This window comes from Lynx rufus, unplaced genomic scaffold, assembly GCF_022079265.1.
Source record: "Lynx rufus isolate CCGP_SWC_20201006 ecotype Redwood Valley unplaced genomic scaffold, mLynRuf1.p SCAF_31, whole genome shotgun sequence".
NCBI lineage: Eukaryota > Metazoa > Chordata > Mammalia > Carnivora > Felidae > Lynx > Lynx rufus.
Window position 1 is genome coordinate 3,356,557 of NW_025814847.1, and position 20,328 is coordinate 3,376,884.

Sequence of the window (20,328 nt, forward strand, 5' to 3'; positions counted from 1 at the left end):
CGCTGGGTTTTATTCCCGACCCCCCGTGTGGTTAGCCTCTGGGAAGTGTGCGCAGCTAGTGGGTCCGCTCATGAGGTCACGAGGCGGATCTCGCTTCTCAGAAATCCTGGATTCAAAGTCCTCAGGTCGTCTAGCCCCCGCGGTTCCACAGCCCTTGTGAGCCTCCCCTCTCCCCGCTGCTTTCCCGCCTCCAGCCTCCGCAGCCCACCCAGCTCTGCTCCCCCCTGCCACTGCCAGCACCTCCCCGCCTGGGAGCCTTGGCGCCGACCTCCTGTGCCGCCCTGTGCACGTGCCACTCTTCCGGGAAGCGACCCACATGTGCCGCCCCTCAGCTCAGTTCGCAGGCTGCCTACTTAATGGCGCTTACCACTGGTGCTTTCAGCTCACTTAGCCGCTCGCCCTTTGGGGAACATTTATTGAGTGCCTACTGTATACCAAGGGGAACTGATGTTGAGCATATTACGTGATCCCTGCCTCCAGGGAGCCTACAGTGGGGGGGGGGGGGAGGGGGAGGCAGAGATTAATCAAATGATCCCACAAACACCACATTACAGGGAGGACTGGTACCCTGAGGACCTTCTGCAGGTATCCGGTGGATGAACACAGCTGGAATCAGTGCTACACAACAGAGGGGAGCAAGAGAGGCGCTTCCCTGAGGACCGGATGTGAGGGACAAGTAGCAGCTAACAGGTGAGCGGAAGACAAGAGTACCGGATGTGCAAAGTCCCCGGGGTAGGAAGAAGTGTGGCTGGTAGGTGGATCTAGAGCCCAGGGTGACTAGAACGGAGTGACAGCGAATACAGTTCAAGGTGAGGCTGAAGACAGGCCAGGCCAGCAGAGCCCCTAAGGCCTGTGACAGTTCTGAGTCTGGTCCCAGAGCCATGGGGCACCCACGAAGACGTCCACACACAGGTAACTAACCACTGTCTATTCTGAGCAGCCGGTTGAACAGGTGCCAGTGTGCAAGGAGGCCAGTTAGGCTGTTGCTGGAGTTCGCTGAGTTTGGGCTGCCTCTCGACTGCACAGTGTGTGCCCCAGACAGGGTGTGTGCCTGGAGGCCCTCTGCACACACACACACACACACACACACACACACACACAGCCTTGAGTGCACAGAAAAGGAGCCCAATATACATTTTTGACATTAATCTGAAATCAGAGTTTTCCAGCAACATTCAACCCACCAGTTTATGTACAAAGGCCTTGGGGCCCTGGGGAGCAGCAGGCTACGAAACGTACAAAAGGGAAGGCAGGCCTCCTGCTGACCGGTGTCTCCCACGATGGAAGCCGGGATCCAGGCCCCGGTGCCCCGGACATTCGCTTCCTCTGTCAGGCGTGTTCGCGCTCACGGCCTGCCGGTCCTCTCCCCGCTCCTGGCAGGGTACAGCGGGCTCTGCCCCCAGCCCTGGGCCGCGAAGGGCAGGTACTGGCCTCTGCGCACCACCCCGACCCCTCAGCGGTCCTGGCGCCGAACTGGGGGTGACGGGGGATGCCGTACTGGGGGCAAGTCATAGTGTCCAGGGATGTGGCTGTTCTTTGGGGAGTCGTAGTGGCCAGGGGGCAGGCCCGGAGGCAGTGGGGGCCGGGAGCCCACAGAGTCTCCATCTGGGGACAGAGAAGGGACAGGGCGGGAGGTGGCTCCTCCCTCCTCACCCCTCCCTTCCCCTCCCCAGCCCCTCCTGCCCACAGACAGACGACGGACGGTGCCAGTTTGTGTATCTCCTCGGCTGCCGTCGGGGGGAGGCCACCTTGACCTGCCCACCTCATAGGTTATGAGGACACTTTGTCCCCAGCCTTGTTCCCCTCTTTTCTGGGTACCAACGCCACAAGTCAGGTGCCGTCGGACCATTTCAAATCCTCAGCCCTGGGAGGCAGGCCACCACTCACAGGCCCTCGGAGGCAACGTGACTTCCCAGACGTGATGCCTGTGCGAGCCCAGTCTGACCCCAAAGTCCACGCTCTTGGTGCTGCACCGGGCCCGCTCTGTGCTCTCTCCCCCCGACCCTTCTTTCTCCCTCCCTTGTCCTGCGTCCCTGTAGCCCCTGCCCCAGCGGAGAAGGGGGACTCACCATAGGTCAGAGGGCTGGGCCGTTCATAGGTGCCACTGTCTCTCTGTGGCTGGGGGTGTCGCCGCCTCTGGCTGTCCCGGAGTGGAGGGGGCTGCCTGGGGGGAGACCCTGAGGGGGGGCCTTTCATCTCCACATAGCTGCTCTCCCGGAGGCCCCCGAGGAGGCTGGGCAGGTCCCGGATGGTGGCGTAGGGGTTTTCGCTGCTCAGGGAAGCCACGCTGGCCCCCAGCCCCTCTTCGGAGATGGGCCCCAAGGAGAGGGAGAAGGAGTCAGGCTCTGTGGGCGCACTGGCGCCCAAACCCCAGCTCGGCCTCCTGCCTCACCCCTGCGCCCGTACCTTTACCAGAGAACGGGCCTGGGCCGTCGCTGCTACGGTAGCTGTGGCTGTAGCTCAGGCGGCCGCTACCTGCGCAGGGGGAGCATTGCGCGGGCAATGACCAGTCAGACCCCGCGCTCCTCCCCAGGCTCCCACCTGCCCCGGAACCAGAGCCCAGACCCTTCTGCGGACACACAGGCTCCGAGGGAGCGGGGTGCTGGGCCGCACAAGCCCCCCTCTCCAGACGCCTTGGCCTCCAGGCTCCTACCCCTGTCCAGAGGCCCTGCAGGGGGCTCCCGGCGGTGCTTCCAGTCCGCAGGCAGGGTGCTGTGGTTATCCTGCCCGTGAGCCCCCCCTGGCCGCTCAGGGGCCTGCAGGCTGCCGAAGAGCTGACTGCCCGGAAGCTGGTAGGGGAGGGGCGGAAGGGGGAGAGAACACACAAGGATGGAGCTTTCCAGAGAAGTAGGTGTGCGCCCCCCCCCCCCAACCGCGGTGCCTTCCCTCCCCCAGCACTGACCTTGTTCGGGGGCGGGGGTTTCGGTGAGCACTGTGACAGGGTGTGGTAGCTGGGGTTGGAGTAGTAGTGGCTGTAGCTGGGAGGGACATCTGCGCGAACAGACGGGGCGCGTCGTGACCTGGCCGGTCAGCGAGAGGCCCGGGCCCGAGACAGTTGTTCTGTCCCGGCAGATCTGACCTCTCTTCTCCCCTCCAGCTCCCCGCTTCGCCTCTTCCGGGTCCAGGGAGGGACACGGGAGCCCCGCACCCCATCCGCCCGGAGCCCACGCGCCAGCCCCGCGTCGTGTCCCCCGCCCCCGGGCCAGCTCACCTGGCATGACGTACTCAGAGCCATCCAGCCGCCCGCTGCTGTAGGCCACGGCCAGGTGTTGGTGTGCCTTGCCTTTTTGCCAATGGCGGTAGCCGACGAACAGTGCCAGCAGGGCCACCACCAGGGACCCCAGCACCGCGATGCCAATCACTGCCCCCAGCGAGTTATAGGCCACCGGAGAGGTAGGCATCATGGTGAAGGGCTCCTGGCTTCCTAGGGGGATGGGGTGGCCGCTCAGCGCGGTCTTGGCTCTGCCCGTGAGCTTGGGGTGCCCGCATAGGACAGGCCCCGGGAGGGGGGCAGGGCCCATAAGGGGACGGGGTCCCGGTGCCCTGGGGACCATCGGGGCCAACAGGAGAACTCACCAATCCTGCAGGGGGCGCCGCTGTGCCCCGGGGGACACACACAGGCTCCCGTCTCTGGGTGGCACCTCTCTCCAGGACCACACTGGCAGGACTGGGAGCAGTTGGCACCGAACATCCCCGGAGAGCAGCCTGCAGGACAGGCAAGGAGGCAGTGGGGTTGAGGGACCCAGATCTGCAGTGTCTGCCTTGGGCTTGGGGGCGGGGCGGGAGTTTCCCTTCTCTGGGTACCTTCTAAGCAGAGGTATCCAGTCCAGCCTGGGGGGCAGAAACAGCTCCCATCCTGGGGGTGGCAGGCCCCCCCCTGGCGGCACTGGCAGGGCTGGGCGCAGTTGGCTCCCCAGTGTCCTAGAGGGCACGCTGCAGGAGACAAGGTGGCTGTCCGGTGGGGCAGGGCCACCGCCGTCTGGATGAACCCTCAGCTCCCAGCTCCCTGAAATCTTCTCAGCCTTGGTCTCCCGGGGACACCAAGTTTTTGAACCGCAGCCGCACACCGATGAGTCACACATGCTTATCACGTGCCCAACTGCCTACTGGAACCTGCGCTTGGCTATTTAGCAGCCATTTCAGACTCGCGGGGCCAGGGCCAGACAACCAAAGGCTTTCAAACTACCCTGCATTGCTTAGCGCTGGTTTCTTTTTTATGTCTTTATCATAAGAGAGAAGTAAACCCTTTGAGGCATAACTTCTGTGTGTGTGACACTAGCAGATAATCTAATGGTAGCCGGGACCGCATCCTATGGGAAACTCTTCCCCTAGATATGCCCCTCGCCCACCGCCACGCCTGCACCCCGCCTTTCTTGTGGCCACAGCTCCTCATCTCCCGTTTCCAACACTTGCTGTCTGTGGTTTGGGGGACTAACCTTTTCCGTGATGTTCTTTATATATTTTTGGGGGGAGGAAGCCACATACAAATAAATATAAATTGAAAAGCGCAGAGGGGATAAAAGCACGTGCCCAAAACCAAGCTTGGGGTTCCCCCCACCCCGCGCCTGGTCGAGTAATGCCCTTCCCAGGCGTCCGTGCGGAAGGGTGGGTGTTCCCTGAGCACGTGGAACAGGACCCGGCGTGTAGGGGACACCCACTACGGATCTGTTTGCGTTGTTTACATAAGTTACCGAATCCAAGTGGGTGCAGAGGCTTTTACGCCCCGCAGCAGGGGAACAAGAGCCTCTGGCCCTCAGCCCGCCTCTCAGCACACACACGCACTCCCCCACACAGGCCTGCACGTACGCTGGGAGCAGTCGGGGCCCGTCCAGCCAGACAGACAGTAACAGGTCCCATTCGAGGGATGGCAGGAGGAGTGGTTACCACACTTGCAGGGCACACAGCGTTTGCCATAGCGGCCAGGCTGGCAGGCTGCGGGAGAGAGACTGGCGGTGACTGGGGGGCAGGGGAGATCCCTCAGCCAGCCCTTGACCCGCTATCTCCCTCCCTCCCTCCCACTGGAGCGGGGTAGTGGGGGCGGGGCTTCCGGCAACTGATGTTGCACCGCCCCCTATTGCTGTAAGCACCGCCCAAGTGCTTACAGGCCCCAGGTGGGGGAAGGAAGGGGGGGCCTCACATCTCTGGCAGGAGGGGCCTCGGAACCCAGGCGCACACACGCAATTGCCGTTCTCGGGGATGCAGGTGCCCCCATTCTTGCAAGAGCAGGTGTTACTGCAGTTTGCCCCCCAGAAGCCTTCGGGGCAGGGCAGGTGGCAGCGGGTGCCTGTGGGAGAGAAGGGTAGGGTGAGCCCAGCCTGGGCCCCCGGTGTCCACAGGGGCTCTTCTGGACACACTTACTTAGGATGCATCCTCCAACTCCGCTGTGGGCCTGGGGCCTGGACACCTAGAATGCTCACCCGTCCAGCCAGCCTGGCACCGGCAGCGTCCGTGAACAGGGTCACAGCCGTCAGCATGGTCACAGTCACAGCGACTAGCACAGCCTTCACCGAACTGTCCCTTCTTGGAGAGGAGGTGGGGTGGGGGCAGGCCAGTCAGCTGGCAGGGAGGAGGCTGCGACCCGCCATTCCCTGGGCAGACAGGCTGTTGAGTGCTTACCGGGCACGGGAGCTGGCAGTGGGCCCCCTGCCACCCAGGGGTGCAGGTACAGGCCCCGGTCTGGGGGCTGCAGGCTGCCTCGTGGGCGCACTGGCAGCTGGCGTTGCAACCGAAGCCCCAGGTTCCAGGTAAGCAGGGCACAGAGCAGTTACCAGGCTGCCAACCTGGAAGAAGGGCCCTGCAGGTAGGCCTAGGGCTCCAGCCGTCCCGGGGTAGCACACACCAGGCCTCAGCCGTGCCAGGCTCTGGGCTCCGAGCCGGGGGTGGGCTGGGGGCCCTCCCGGCCCACACGGGGGACCGGCATATACACTGGTAGAAGCCGCACAGAGGCAGAGCGGCCGCCGCCGGCGAGCCACCCCCTTCTGGGGCCTGCCTCTCCTGCAGAATGAGGGGAGCTGGCAGCGACCCAAGTGCTTACAGGCCCCACCAGGTAACTAAATGAGTTACACAGATCACGCGGCAGACTACGGGGAGGGCAGGCGACTGCAGACCGGAGGTTGGTTAAACATAACAGAGAACCGCCCAAATAAAACACATCCGTGTTAGAATCCAGCCTAGAGGTGGCCAACGGGCCACCCGGGTAGGTCTTAGAAGTCCCTCCTGGCCCTGCCATCGCGCGGTTCTAGATGACAGAGGGTGAGGAATGCTCGCCGAGACGGGCCTTCTGGCCTGGGCCTTTAAGCGCAAGCAGGATTTTTGTGGTTGAAGAAAAGCAAAGTGGATATTCCAGGAAGGAAGTAGGCTGGCTACTTTCCCACCGTCCAGCTGCTGCTACCCAGGGGCGCCGCCCTCACCCTGCAGCCGCGCGCCTTCCCCGGGCCCGCCTTCTCTCCCGTGGGCCCGCCCCCACGTCGCCCCTCCCCGGACACCCCACGCCCTCACCCTCCTTGCAGACGCAGGCGCCGTCGATGGGCGAGCAGGCCAGGGCGTTGTGGCAGGAGCAGCGTGCGGAGCAGTTGACTCCATAAGTGTCAGGCGGGCAGAGGCTGGCGCAGTGCGGGCCCTGAAAGCGGGGCCGGACTGTGAGCGGGCGGCCCGGCTCCGCCGCCCCGCGCCCCCGGGGCCCCGCCGGGCCGCGCCTCACCGTGTAGCCGGGCGCGCAGCGGCACCGGCCGCTGTCGGGCTGGCACACGCCGCCGTGCAGGCAGAGGCAATGCTCCTGGCAGCCGGGCCCGTGCGTGTCCTGCGGGCAGCTCTCGTTGCAGTGCAGGCCGGCCCAGCCCGGCAGGCACGCGCACTCCCCGCTCATCGGGTGGCAGCTGCGGCGGGAGGGGGGGAGGGGAGGCGCCGTCAGAGCTGCGGGGTCCGCGCCCGGCACCCCCCCCGACTGCACCCCCCCCCCGGCCCCTCCGTGCAGCGCGCGCGCGCGCGCGCGGGGCTTCGCGGAACCGGGAGCGGGGGGCGTTCCGAGCGCGCCCCCGCCCCCGTCCCCGAGGCCCCTCCCTCTGCCTTCTGCGACATCTGTCCCGCCCTGGGGCATGGTCTGCTCCAGCCTCGGCACCCGTGAGCGCGGGCCCCGCGGCGCACCTGAGGCTGTGCTCCGGGTCGCAGGTGCACGGCTCCTGGCAGCTGAGGCCGTAGCGGCCGTCGGGGCAGAGGCGCTCGGTGCAGCGGTCCCCGGTGAAGCCGTGTTCGCACAGACACGCGCCGTTGGCCGGGAAGCAGCGGGCGCCGGGCGCGCAGTCGCACGTCTCCGCACAGTCCTGCCCGAAGCGGCCCACGGGGCACTCCTCACGGCACCTGGGCGCCGGCCGAGTGAGCCCCGGCGGCGCCCACCCCCGCCCCCCCCCCCCACCCGCCCTCACCGAAGCCACTCACCGATCCCCCGTGTAGCCCGGAGCGCAGCGACACTGCCCAGTGAAGCGGTCGCAGAGGCCACCATTGTGACAGCGACACTCTTGGGAGCAGTTGGGTCCGTGGAAGCCCTCGAGGCAGGGCAGGGAGCAGATGATGCCCTGGAGAGGCAGAAGGTGGACAGAGTCCTGGGTGCCCGCCACTCCCCCTGGGCACAGGGCCCCTTCATACCCCCCCCCCCACTTCAAACCTCCGCAGGGTCCCCAGAGCCCACCCCCTTCCCAGGCATCCTCCTCCCCGTCCTGCCCAGAACCACCCCATACCCCCGCCCCAGCCTACCATCCACCCATGCGGGCAGCTGCAGGAGCCCTGGGAGGCCTGGAAGACGCCCCCGTTGTGGCAAGGATAGGTGCTGGGGCAGAAGAAGCCGACGGTGCCCCGGACACAGGGTATCTCACAGCTGCTGGGTAAAGCGGTCGAGGTCAGTGTGCACACAAGCAGCCCGCGCCCCGGCTGGGCCTCCCAGGGCTGGCCGCCTGCACGCCTCTCCCGGGGCAAGTCCTGAACTCCCGCCTCTGGTCCCTGCTGGGGACCGCAGGAGTCAGAAAGCAAAGGCTTCCAGGAGGAGAGAAGTGGTGGGGACAGCCAGCACCGCCAGATGGGAAGGGGAACAGCCTGTGCACTCCCCCCACCCCCAGCACCTCTGCTCCGGCCCTGATGGCTCCCCTCCCCGGCTCCTCTGTGAGGCCGGACCTTTCTTGACCTCCGCCTGGTGCACATCCCCCCACTCTGCCTCCACCTCCTTGCGACAGGCCGACAGGCCGCCTGGGACCCTGCGTCAGCCCCACCTCACAACATGGTCGCACACACACAGGCTCGGGCTGTCTTCACAGCAAGCCTCCCGGGTGGAGGACACTGTTCCCGCTTCACAGACAGGCACAAGCCCATGAGGGGTCAATCTGCTCAAGGTCGCTCAGCTAGCAGGCGGCAGAGCTGGGCCGAGGACCTTGGCCTCTGCATCCCGTCCCGTTTGGGAGCCTGAGTCCCCTCGGATCCCTTTGTATGCTCGTGGCGCCCTGTGGCTGCGGCCCCATTATGCACCTGGCCCCAGTCCTCTCTGGGGGGCAGAAGCAGGCTCCGGTCTGGGGGTCACAGGGTGCTCCGTGGCACAGGCAGTGGAACTGGCAGGCGGGACCATAGTGGCCCGGGGAGCAGGGCTCCAGGCAGCGTGGGGGCTGCAGGCCGGGGGGGCAGGAGCACGCTCCACTCTTGGGGTCACAGGAGCTGCCGTTGCCACAGTGACAGGGCTTGTCACACTGCGGCCCCCACACTCCTGGGGCACACCCTGGGGGCGGGGAGGGTAGAAGGGAGTCACCAGGGGTCTCACCCCTCCCTAGCCTCCACTCAGCCCTGGGCTCTGTCCCCCAGCCCCCCACACCCGTGCCCTGTAGCACCCCCCCTCCCGAAAGGGCCGTGGCGGCTATGGGGCTCCTGTGGGGGACTGTCCCGGGGAGTGAGCACCCGTGGGCGGTAAGGAGGGTGCCGCCCGGGGTCCTGGGACCTGCGGTCACCGGCTACTCACCACTGGAACAGTCGTCACCCCTCCAGTTCTGCACACACTGGCACTGATTGGGTGCCACACAGCGGCCATGGACGCACTCTTGGTCACAGAGCGCTGGGGCAGAGACGAAGGGAGGGGGTTGTGCTTCCCCTGCCCCCACCCGCCCATCCTCCTCTTGGCGGGGCGTTGCTGGGTGACACTCCTCCCTCCCATCCTTTTCTGCCCCGGGGCGGCGGGGGGGGGGGGGGGCAGGCTGACTCTCCCCAGAAGCACTAGCATTTTTCTGCCTCTGAGAGGCAGAAGACAGGGGGCCAGGACTCAAGGCTCCCCAGCCCCTCTCTGTGACATTCTCCAAGCACCTTGTTGGGAAAAGGGACAGGGGCTCCTCAGGTAGGGACCAGACATGGATGCTGTGCAGAGGGGGTGGGCTGGGTGGGGGTTAGGCAGGACTGGGGGGGGGCAGGAGTTTGGGGGTGCAGGAGAGACTGGGCAGTGACAAGTCAGAGACAGACGGCAACAGACAGGGATGAGAAGAGATAGCAATGGACCCAGACCCACAGTGACAGAGAGAGACAGAGAGAGGCTGCCCCGGGGCTCAGAGAGAAGGGGCGGGAGACACACGGGGTCAGCTGGAGACACAGGCAGCAAGTGGCAGCTGCCGTCCCGGGGACACACCCGGGGCGGCAGGGGGGGACGAGGCCCCCCACGGCCCCCCAGGACTCACGGACACAGATCCCGCTGCTCTCATAGAAGCCCCGGCAGCACTGGAGTCGCTTCCGGTGGTCTGTCTTCACCACCTGGCGGTACACCGTCCTGTAGACAACCCTAGCGGAGAGACCGCGAGGCGGCCCTCAGCCCCCTGCTGCGGCCGGGCTGTCCCCCGCCCCGCCCCCCCCCGCCCCCGCCCACCACGTGGCACGGGGGCAGCAGGGGCACCGCTCGCCGCTCTGGGCCGGGGGAGCACAGAAGGAGCGTTCCCCCCAGGCCCCCCACCCGACCCCGCGGCGCACCCCACGCCAGCCTCCCCAAGCCACGCCTTGAGTGCCTCTGCCTCCGAGTCTCCGAGGAGAGAATGAGGGTGTGCGGGGCGGGGTGGGCACTCACGTGGGCCGGGGGCAGGTGTGGGGGCTCTCCCAGGGCCGGTCGCAGGGCTCCGAGGGGAGCAGGCCGAAGGGGCGGGAGTGAGACTCCTTGGTGGTGGTGGTGAAGCTGCAGGACAGGGGGAGGAGGGGCGGGGGGGGTGGTTAAGGACAGGACGGGGTCAGAGCCGGAGTCAGGGGGGCCTGGAGGAGCAGAGAGCAGAACCAGGAGGGAGGGGAGGGCTGCAGAGGGGCAGGGAGGCTGGGAAGGAGAGGAGGAGGAGACCCGGGGAGCAGGCACCCCTCACCTTTCCCAGAAGCTGCAGGTGTTGGGGTCACTGGGGTTGAGGGCTCCAGCCAGCCGCAGGCCCAGGCCCAGGAGAAGGAGGGCACGCAGAGCTGGTGGCATCGCAGAGGCCAGGGGCAGAGCGGGGGACCGGCGCAGAGCCACAGCCTGGAGGACCAAGTGTCTGCAGAGGCGGCTGCCTCTTGTCCCCCTGCCTTCTCTTCTCTTCTCGTCACCCCTCCTTCCCTGCAGACCGTGCCCCCCCCCCCGCCCCGCCCTCCCAGCACCCTTCACTCACACACCACCGGCCAGTACCTCTTCCCGGGACGGGGATCCTGCCTGGTATCTCTGAGCCCCAGCCCGGGCACTTTGACCTTGGTACCAAGGTGTGAGGCCGGGGCCAGCGGGGAAGTCAGGGGGGAGGCCCACCTGGGCTCAGCCGGAGGAAGGACTTTCCAACAGCCAAGGTTCCGGAAGGGAGTCGGCCGCCTCAAGCGGGGGGCTTCCCGGCCCGCATGTGTGCAGGTGGAGAGCGGCCGCGGGAGGCGCGGGGCTGGGGCGGGACCGGTGGCCCTGAAGGAGGCCCCTCCTGACCACGGGCGTGCGGGCACCTGCTCGCCCGGGCTCGCGGGAGCCAACTGTGCGCGTCTCTGCCCAGCTCCCCGCTCACAGACGACACATCAGGAGCTAGAAATCAGGCTCGGGGAATTACTTCCATGGGGGACATGGGCCAACACCACAGACCAGGGGCAGCCTCATCCGCACCCGCCAGAGGCACCTGTTAAACCCTGGCCAGGGCACCTCCGTACCCAGCTCCGGGGACTACTGCCCGAGGACGTCCCCAACCTGGCCTCGGACAGAAGAAGCCCCCACCTCCCTCTGGCCACCCCATCGGCCATCTGGAAACAGCTCCTCTCCGCCCCCTCCAACCCGGCCTCGCCCGGTGGGTGGGAAGCAGGTCAGGACCTCAGCAGGGTCTGTTCTGGCTCCCGAGCTCAGGAGGGGCTGAGCTCCTGAGCGGCCGCCCCCGCAGCCGGTTTCAGATTCTGGGTTCCGTGTTCCTACAACTTGTCCTGGCTCCTTGCTCTCTGCCTCCCCGAGGCGCCCACATCTGCTTATAATTTTCCCGAGAAGGGAGAAAGGCCATGGTTGCTGGCCCCTGGCCCCCCTGAGTATCTCTGGAATGCCTGCTGCCTGGCCCCACCCCACGCCCCCCACCCACACGCTCCCAGGGTCCAGCCCTCCAGGTCTCAGAGAGGTGCTCCCTGACTTAACCCCATGTTGCCCTCTGCTTCGGCCCCAAAATGCCTCCTGCTGTCTCTTGCCCCCCCCCCATACCGCCTGCTGGCCTGCGGGCTTTCCTCCCTTTGGTCCTCTGGCTGGTGGCCCTGTCACCGCTCCCCTGGGGCGCGTGTCCACCCCTAGCCTTCTCTGTGCTCCCCCAACCATCCTCGGTCCTCCAGTAACTCACCAGGCCTCTATGGCCTCCTGCAGCCTGAGAAGCTCAGCTGAGCCAAGGGGCAGGGCGGCTAGGCCCTGGGCCCAGGGGCCTGGGGGGCGCCAGGGAGCGTCCTGGGGGATCCCAGCGCTCAGGATATGGAGCCTGAAAACAGGAAATAGAGCCTGGCTAGAATGTGTGATGTGGGGGAGGAGAGCAGGGTCATGGGCTCCCTCTTCCCGACACCCTGAATTCAGAAGGTGGGGTGCGGGGGGCAGGGCCAGAAGCCTCTTTCTGTTAGGTTGTCTCTGAGCTGAGCACCGTGGTCCCCCTCTGAAGGGCTTCAGAGGAAACAGCCTGTCCTCAGAGAGCCTGGCCAGTCGGAAGTGTCCTTCAGACAGGGTCACCGGTCTGTCCCAGGGCACCCCCCACATCGTCCCTTCTCCCGCCACCCCCAAACTATCCCCTCCACCCTGCCCTGCACCGGCCACCTTCCCAGGTGTGGGGCCCACCTCCAGGGCCATCCCCGTCAGCACCCAGTTGACCCCTCCCTGCCTGGCCCTCCCTTGGCAGGGCCCCGAGCCCTCACACATCCCCCCTCTCCACCCCAAGGTCTTCTCCACGCTGACCTCTCCGTGGACCCTCACTGTCCTCACTGGGGCTCAGTCTGAATGGATTCAGGTCGTCACCCTGGCCCCTGGGTGAGCCTCACATCCAGACCCACAGGGACCCCCTCTCCTGGATCTGTCGCCAGAGCTCAAGGCTGCAGTGGGACCTACCCCGTGGAGACAGGTCAGAGCCCTGTGGACAGTCACTGCCTCCCAGACCAACTTCTAGAGGAAATGGTTCACCTGAGGGCTTCAGGAGGTGGGCAGGGGGGCCTGAGGAGGGCTGGGCCCTGACAACCAGAGATTAGCTGGCTGCAGGGGTGGGGGAGATTGTTTTCCCAGAGGGCCTCCGTTCCCGGAATGCAGGGGAGGCCCCAGCTGGTCAGCAGTGGGACTGGAGCCCGGGTGGGTCCACCACCAGTGGGTGGTCCGCAGGGAGGGAGGGTGGGGGATCCCGGCAGGGAGGAGAAGCGGTTGGCCTGAGGGACCTCAGCCCCTGAGGAGGGAAGGAACACAGGCCTGACCAGGAGCCCAGAGCCCCAGCCTGGTCCCCCAGCTTGTTTCCATCTGAGACTTTGTCCCCAAGGGGCTGGGGAAATTGAGGCCCTGGCCTGTCCTTCCCTAACACCCCCGGGCCCACCAGCATCGGGGCCCATGTGCCTGCACACACTCCCCTCCGGGGGGTTTGAACCAGACAGCTCTGACTCCCGTCCGGCCCTGTCCTGCCCCGGGGCCCACACTGCCGTCCCTGAGGGCGCCCCATATCCCCTCCCTGTAGGCCCCCACCTGCCCTCACAAGAAGGCATCATCTACTGCGTGGAGAAAGGCAGGGAGCTGCGTATGAAATCCACGGTGGTGGGTGCAGTACCCCCTCTACAGGTGAGGACACAGGGCGGGTAAGTCCCCCACCCGGGGCCACACAGCCAGCAGGAGCAAAGACCCAGAGTGAGGCAGCCTCCCCACCCCAACCACGGCTTCCCATCAATCCGGCCCACCCGGGAATCCCAGGGGCTTTGCATCTCTGTGTAACAGCCTCAGTTATGCAGAGGGGGAGCCGGGAGGGGGCGGGGGGGGGGGAGGAGGAGGAGCGGGGAGCTGCCACAAGGACAGACCAGAGGCGTGGGAACCGGGATGCGTTTGCAGTCAGTCTTCTCTCCTCCACCTCGAGATGCAAGGCAGCTGGGCCCCCGGCCAGGCCCCGGCCCCCAGCCCCCAGCCGCAGCCGGGTTCCCTCTGGTGGGGAGACCTGCCCTCCTGGTGCCCCGGCCCCCTTAGCAGGAGGGAAATGACTCTGGGTCCGAGCTCCCGGTGGGCAGGAGGTGATCCGTTTCTGTAGGAGGCAGAGAGCAAAAGGGCTTCCTCAGGGCTCTTCTCCAGGAGGTGGGGCAGCGAAGGACGCCCTCTGAGCTGGGCGATGAACGCCAGCTCTCAGTTCCCTGGTCTGTAAAATGGGGATGATAGCACTTCCCTTTGTAGGGCTGTCCCCAGGATTAATACAGGAGTTACGTTCACGGTCACCAGGATGGCGGCCGGGGTCCCGGGTCTCCTGAGCCCATCCCCGTCCCCACTGCCCTTGGCGCCCTTGGCCCTTTGAGCATTAATTCCAAGAAAAGCTGTTTCTTGTTTTTCGTTTTTTTTTTTTTTTTCTGAAGAACCCCCAGGATGATCCGGGAATGGGGCCTTAGCTGCTGGCACAGAGAAGGGAAGTGGGGGTGGGGAGGGGCCAGACCCCCCACAAAACCTGATCCCTCAGAACCACGGGCTGTCCGCCAGGTATGTCTTGAAGCCAAAGGCGGCTGATGAGTTGGACCGCCTGGGTTCTGCTTCCCCCCAGCCCCCAGCCTGAGCACCACCTCCAGCGCCTTGCTGGGTCCCGGCGGCCCCTCCTCTCCTCTCCCTCTCTCTGTCCTCCCTCTCATCTTGGAATCCAAAGGTTCTAGGGCTTACAAGTTGTCACTTTCGAGGACATCGCTCGAGCCCCGTGGGCCTCCAGCCTCCATTTCCCCCTCTGTAAAATGGGAGAATAACCCCCACATCTCACAGGGTGCAGTGAGGGCTGGGACTGCTAGTTCCCGTGACCGCCCCGGAACAGAGCCTCAGACCAGAAGCAGCTCAGAGGACCTGCGCTGGTGCAGAAACAGAATCCCCCACGTTCTAGGCTCTCGGCCTCTTTTTGTTTCTGTCTTGTTCCTCATCAAAAACTCTTTGCTTTCTGCCTTTTTTTTTTTTTTCTTCCTCCATCAGTTTCTTGGTCTGTGTCTTTCTGTCTCTCTCCTTCCTTTCCTATATCGAGGCCGTCGGGTACAGCACAGTCGTGCGGTGTGTTGACTGCACTAGGGAATCCATCCTCAGGTGTGGCGCGGGAGGGGAACTCCGGCCGCACTCGGCTCACCAGGCCGAGTGTCTTAGCTTGTGCCCGGGGCTGCCTTGCCCTGTGTCTCCCTTGTCCGTCTGTCTGTCTCCTTCCCCGTCTCTCTCTCTCTGTTCCTCTGTGCCCTTTCCAAATCTGTCTTTGCCATGGAGACAGGGTCACTTAGTCCTCCCCACTCGGCAGCTAGACCCCAGTCGGAAGACTCCTCCCTCCGTCTCCACGCAGGGACGCGCCCTGACCCAGCTCCAGCAGCCTGGGCCACTCTCTCCACGTCCGCGACGTGCACACGCCTGCACACGCGAGCGCCCAGCCCCTCCCGCACCCAGCCTGGCCTTTTGCAGCCAGGAATGTGTGCCGGATGGAGGGACAGGAAGCCTGTGTGTGAGCCAGAGGCTGGGCGGGAAGGGGGCAGGGGTGAGGGGCCGGCCTGGCGTTCTCTGTGGCTCAGGAAACAGAAGCTAGAGGGTCCTCAGCCCGACCTGTTTACTCATCAGGAAATAGGGAAACTGCAGGGATTCTGAATCACCAAGCACACATCGCGTGCCTGCCGGAGGCCGGCGCCAGCGCGGTCCGGGCCCCTGCCACCACCCGTGGGTGCCGGCGGCCACGCTCTGCAGCCACAGGCGGACGTGGGGGTCTCGGGCATCAGAGGCAACAAGAGAATTAGGATCTGCTTCAAAGAACAAAGCACCGGCCCACCCGCTCGCTCGCTGCCACCGCCAGACACCCTCAGAAAGCACAGCCCTGCTCCGGCCACTGCCCCTCTCCAGAGCCCTCTGTGGCTCCCCACACCACACGAAAGGGCACCAGGAGCCAGGCCCGCCAGGGGCCCATCGTCACAGCCTCTCCCAGGATGCCCCCTCAGTGGCTGCAGGCTTCATACACTCCTCCCGCCCTCGGGCCCTCCTGCAGGCCCTCAGCCCAGCCACCACAGACCCCCCTGGCCCAGAGGAGCCCTGGGCTGCTCTCCCCGGAGGCCAGCTCCACGCGGACCAGCACTCCCCAGACCCCAGCCAAGGGCTCAGCACCGGGTCCCTCCTCCGGGGGCATGAGGGACTAAGCCAGGCCATCCCAGGAGTTCGCAGCCCCTGGAAACCTTCAGGTCTGACGGACCCACCAGGGATCACCGTTGGGGCTGCGGGTCTGTGCTCTGGCTGCCCCACCAGGCTGGGGCACCCTCAGTCTTATTCCTCCGGGGCTGTTAGTGGTCAGGCTGCCCCGATGTACCCTCACAGCCCCCATGCCCCACTCCTTCTGTTCTTATGAAGGTCGGTCTTCCCCGCTGGAATGGAGCTCCGTGGGGTCAGGGCGCTTTTCCGCACCTGACGGAGGGGATGGCCCGATAAAGCCCGAGCCCCCTTCTGACTCCAGCAAGCCCTGACCTGCCTCTGTGGGGCTCGGGGGCCGAGGGAGAGGTGTTCAGAGGCTGCGGCTTCAACCCGGCTCACCGGCCAGAAGAACTGGTCCCCCCTTCCAGGGCCCTCGAAACCCAGGACTGGCAGGATGCCGGAAAGTGGGGTCCAGAAGGAGCCTCCACCCTTACAGAGGGGAAGGCGGCTCCGGACCTGCCCTCCTGACCGCCGGCCTCTGAGTTCCTCAGGGACGAGTGCACAGTCGTGCGGGGCACTGAGTCGCCTGGAGAGCAGGGGGTGTGCCCACACGGCTGGACCCTAACCTTGTACCACGGGCCTCGGGACCCCGGGACAATGCCCCTCACTGTCCATCCGCACACCCCCTCTGAAACAGAGGGACTGGGCGCCCCCCATGCCTTATGTGGGGGTGGGGCAGAGGTGGGAGAGGGGACCCAGGAGGCCCCATGTCCCAGAGCTCCCTACACGCCATTTCTCTCTGGAGACCTCCACCTGCACGCGTGGGGGCTGTAAGAGCCATCACCGGCCCAGATTAGATGTGCGCTCTGGGCTAGACGACCTCTCTCCATTCTCCCGGCAGTCCCAAAACGTAGGTACTATTATGCTTCCCATTTTACAGATAAAGAAACATCCCAGAGAAGTTAAGTAACTTGCCCCCGGTCACACAGCCAAGCGACGGCAAGAGCCGGGGCCTGGACCAGGTCAGTCAAACCCTGAAGCCTGTGCTGCCCCTTTGCCGCCTCCCCCATGATTTCTCTTTGGTCTTCTGACCCTGCTTCTCCTGTCTCCACCCCCTTTCTGCTCCTTCTCTAGGTGCGGTCTCCATTTCCCTAAGTCTGCCCTTTCTCCCCTCTGGCTCTCGTTTGCAGAAGCCTCTGCCTTTGCCTCTGTTTCCGTATTTTTGTCTCCTCCTAGCTCTGTTTTTGTCTTTGTCTCTCCTTCCCTGTCTCCCCTTCCTCCTGCTGGCTTCTCCCTGCACCCTCCCCAGCACCCTCCCCAGCACTTCAGCACTTCTCCCCAGCACCCTCCCCAGCACCCTCCCCAGCACCCCTCCCCAGCACCCCTCCCCAGCAGCTGCTGTGGTGGCAGCGGTAGGGAGGCAGACAGCAGCCCAGTGACCTCTATCTCTATCCAGGTTTCCGACCCATTCGATTCGTGGACTGCCTGGAGAGTCAAGTTTCCTCTTCTGGGAAAGTCTGATAGGGAGCGGGGTCAGGCAGGAGTGAAGGCACCGATGCCAGTGCTGGGTTTCACCTCCCGGTGAAGAGCGGGGGACAGAGAGGCCGGCCTGGCCGCCCACCCAGCTCCCAGGTGGCCAGCCCTCGCTGCACTGGTGAGTGCGCCATAGACTTCAGGAGGCCTGGGGACTGGGAGAGGAGCAGCAGGGGACAGATGACAGGAGACAGGACGGCGGCCCCCACCCTTGGTTCACACGTGCACACGCGCAGGCACTCCGTCACGCACTGGGCTGGCGTGGTGTTCAGAAAACAGCTCCCTGTGCACACCGCTCCCCTGCCCAGCCCCCGCCGAGGCCAGGGGTGACAGCTGACCCCTTGCCCAATCCCGCCTGGGGAGGAGGTCTGGCTGAGCCTGGGAACCTCGGGGCCAGTACAGGCTGTTCCCATCCCTGGGGACTAGGGTCACAGCGCAGCAGCCCCGGGAGAGGCCACTCATAAAAGGTCAGGACAGGAGAGTGAGAATCCGGTGGGAGGCAGGAGACGGGGTGGGGCCGCCGGCTGGCCTCGCTGGGGGTCCCCCTGTCTGGGCCCGACCACCCCCGCCCCCTCCCCAGCCTGCCACCCCAAATCATCTGCCAGCCCAGGCTTTTCTGACCATCTAGACGCTGGAGACCTTTGGCCAACCTTCTGTGCTCAAAACCGGCAAAGCTGTGAGCCGCACACCTGGCCCTCCCCTCACCCCCCAACCTCCCCGGGGAGGCGCCAGCACCAACAATGGCCCAGACCAGGCGCCAGCGGAGGAGACATGTTTGTGTTCCTCTGAGCCTCCCAACAACCGTGGTAGGCGCCGTGTCTTATGGTTCCCCGCTTAGACACGAGAAACTGAGGCACAGAGGGCCCACAGCCGGGAAGGGGCAGAGTGAACTAGAACCCCAGCAGCCTGGACTCCCAGATCCGGGGGCTGCCCTCGGCCAAGAAGAGGAGCCGGCACCCCATTCTCCGTCCAGCCCCGAGGGGGCCACGGGTTGGGGAGAGCGCCCGGCCCCACACGTCGCTGCAGGTCACTTACGTGCAGTCCCCCGGGGAGGGCGACCCCAGTGCCCTCGCCCCCTCCGCCGCCCCCACCCTCGCGCAGGGGCACCCGCAGTCCTTCCCCGGGGTAGGGGAGGTCGCGGAGCGGGTGGGGGCGCGCAGTCACTCACCTGCGTCGGACCCGGGCTGTCGCCGGCCTGGGGTGGGGACCGCCGGGCGGCCAGAAGGGGCCGGCGGGCCGGCGGGGAGGCGGGGCGTGCAGCCCGCGGGGCGGGGCGGGGCAGGAAGGGGGCGGGCCCCCGGGCCCCCGCGGGGCAGGAAGTGTTGAGGGGGCGCGGGGGAGGTGGGGGGAGCGGGCTAGGGAGGCCGCGGGCGCCAGGAGAGGGAGGTGCCGGGGACAAGGACGCTGCGGGGGCTGGGGGCCTGGGGGGGGGGGCTGGGGGGCGCTGGCGGTGGGGGGCGAGCCGGGGGAGGGGGCTGGGAAGTCCAGGAGAGGGGCAGGCGGGCGGAGGGAGCCGGAGGGAGCGGGGTCGGGGTGGCAGCTTGGCCTGGAGCGGGCAGGGTGGGGAGGCGGGGTCCCCGGACCCGGGACCCCCGCCCTCCCCAGCTGCCGCAGGGCCCCGGCTTGCTCCGCCTCCCGCGCCCCAGCCTTCCAGTCTGCAAAGTGGGGCTGTGCAGGGGGCCAAAGAGCCCGTCTGCGGCGGGCAGCTTCCCTGGGCGGCCCGGCGACCGCGGGACCCGAGCCCGGCCGCAGCCCACTGTCCCCTCCTCCGCTTCCGCCCGAGCCACCCGCGCCGCGGCGACCCCCGGCCCAGCCGCCGCCCCAGCGCGGAGCCCGCCCGGTGCCGGGCGCCACCTGGCGGCCGCAGCGCGCACCCGCACCCCACCCTTCTTAGGGCCCCGGACCGCGGGCGTCTCTGAACCCGCACAGACCATTTTTGTGACAACTACGGTTTGCTTTCCTCCTCGCTAGCCCTTTGGGTGTACTGCGCCATCGAATCCCTAGCTCGAGGTCGGTTTCACTTACAGGATGAGACAGCTGCCCGCGCCTTAGGCTGCAGTCGTGGAGGCAGCAGGATTTGAACCGCGCTCTGGGCCCCGCCGGCTTCGCGGCATCCGGGCTAAACCACCGCCCGCCACAGAAGGAGCCCAGATAGCTCAGGGCGAGCGAGGCAGGAACACCCCTCCTCGGAGAGTATTAAAAATCAGCTCTATTGGGGTATAGCTGACGTACAATAAAAAAATGGACCCACTCAAACGCGTACAGTTCGATGATGCTTTTTAAGATTTTTTTTTAATTATGGAGAAATCTACGTAACAAAACTTACCATTTTAACCATTTCAAAGCGTACATTTCGGTGGCATAAGCTCATGCATATCGTGCAGCCACCATCCGTCTCCATAAGGTTCTCATCACTCCAAACTCAGACTCTGTCCCCAACGCCCCCCGCCCCTGGTTACCGCTCTTCCACTTTCCGTGGCTGTGGATGTGACCACTCTGGGCCGTCATGTAAGTGGACCGCACACACTGTCTGTCCTTTGGTGTCAGGCTTATTCACTGGTGTGAGGTCGTGGTCCAATGAATTTTGACAAATGTGGTTAACCTGTGTGACCACCACTCCAATCAAAGTATTTTTTAATTTTTATTTATTTTTAATGTTTTAATGTTTATTTTTGAGGGGGGAGGAGCAGAGAGAGAAGGAGACCCAGAATCCCAAGCGGGCTCCAGGCTCTGAGCTGTCAGCACAGAGCTGGATGCGGGGCTCGAACCCATGAACCGTGAGATCATGACCTGGGCTGAAGTTGGACGCTCAACCGACTGAGTCCCCCAGGGGCCCCTCAAAATAATTTTTTTAAGTAATCTCTACACGCAAGGTGGGGCTTGAACTCACCACCCGGAGATGGAGAGCTGCATGCCCCACCCGGCCAGGCGCCCCAATCAGAATAGTTTTTTAAAACATTTTGCCTCCCCCAAAACTTCCCGTGGACTCTTGC

At 65.4% G+C, this 20,328-nt stretch overlaps 1 protein-coding gene across 4 annotated transcripts; it reads right to left on the minus strand.

Moving 5' to 3' along the window:
• Positions 1 to 1,131: 1,131 nt before the first annotated feature.
• On the minus strand, positions 1,132 to 18,570 carry PEAR1 (platelet endothelial aggregation receptor 1). Of its 4 annotated transcripts, none has more exons than XM_047092960.1 (26): positions 18,504 to 18,570; positions 13,495 to 13,712; positions 11,808 to 11,939; positions 10,766 to 11,023; positions 10,359 to 10,504; positions 10,076 to 10,180; positions 9,696 to 9,796; positions 8,993 to 9,085; positions 8,512 to 8,755; positions 7,750 to 7,870; positions 7,435 to 7,571; positions 7,144 to 7,356; positions 6,701 to 6,875; positions 6,499 to 6,619; positions 5,617 to 5,780; positions 5,418 to 5,520; positions 5,138 to 5,284; positions 4,807 to 4,932; positions 3,805 to 3,933; positions 3,577 to 3,705; positions 3,212 to 3,424; positions 2,903 to 2,991; positions 2,654 to 2,789; positions 2,407 to 2,475; positions 2,070 to 2,303; positions 1,132 to 1,605 (listed from the first exon to the last, which is right to left on the minus strand). In XM_047092960.1, exons 5-26 carry the CDS (start codon positions 10,457 to 10,459, stop codon positions 1,454 to 1,456), a joined length of 3,102 nt encoding a protein of 1,033 aa, XP_046948916.1. In that variant the 5' UTR covers positions 10,460 to 10,504; positions 10,766 to 11,023; positions 11,808 to 11,939; positions 13,495 to 13,712; positions 18,504 to 18,570; the 3' UTR covers positions 1,132 to 1,453. The 4 variants fall into 4 exon arrangements, with proteins under 4 accessions (XP_046948916.1, XP_046948918.1, XP_046948917.1 ...); XM_047092962.1 differs by having other exon boundaries at positions 10,359 to 10,520; XM_047092961.1 differs by lacking the exon at positions 13,495 to 13,712 and having other exon boundaries at positions 18,504 to 18,568.
• Between the last annotated feature and the right edge of the window lie 1,758 nt (positions 18,571 to 20,328).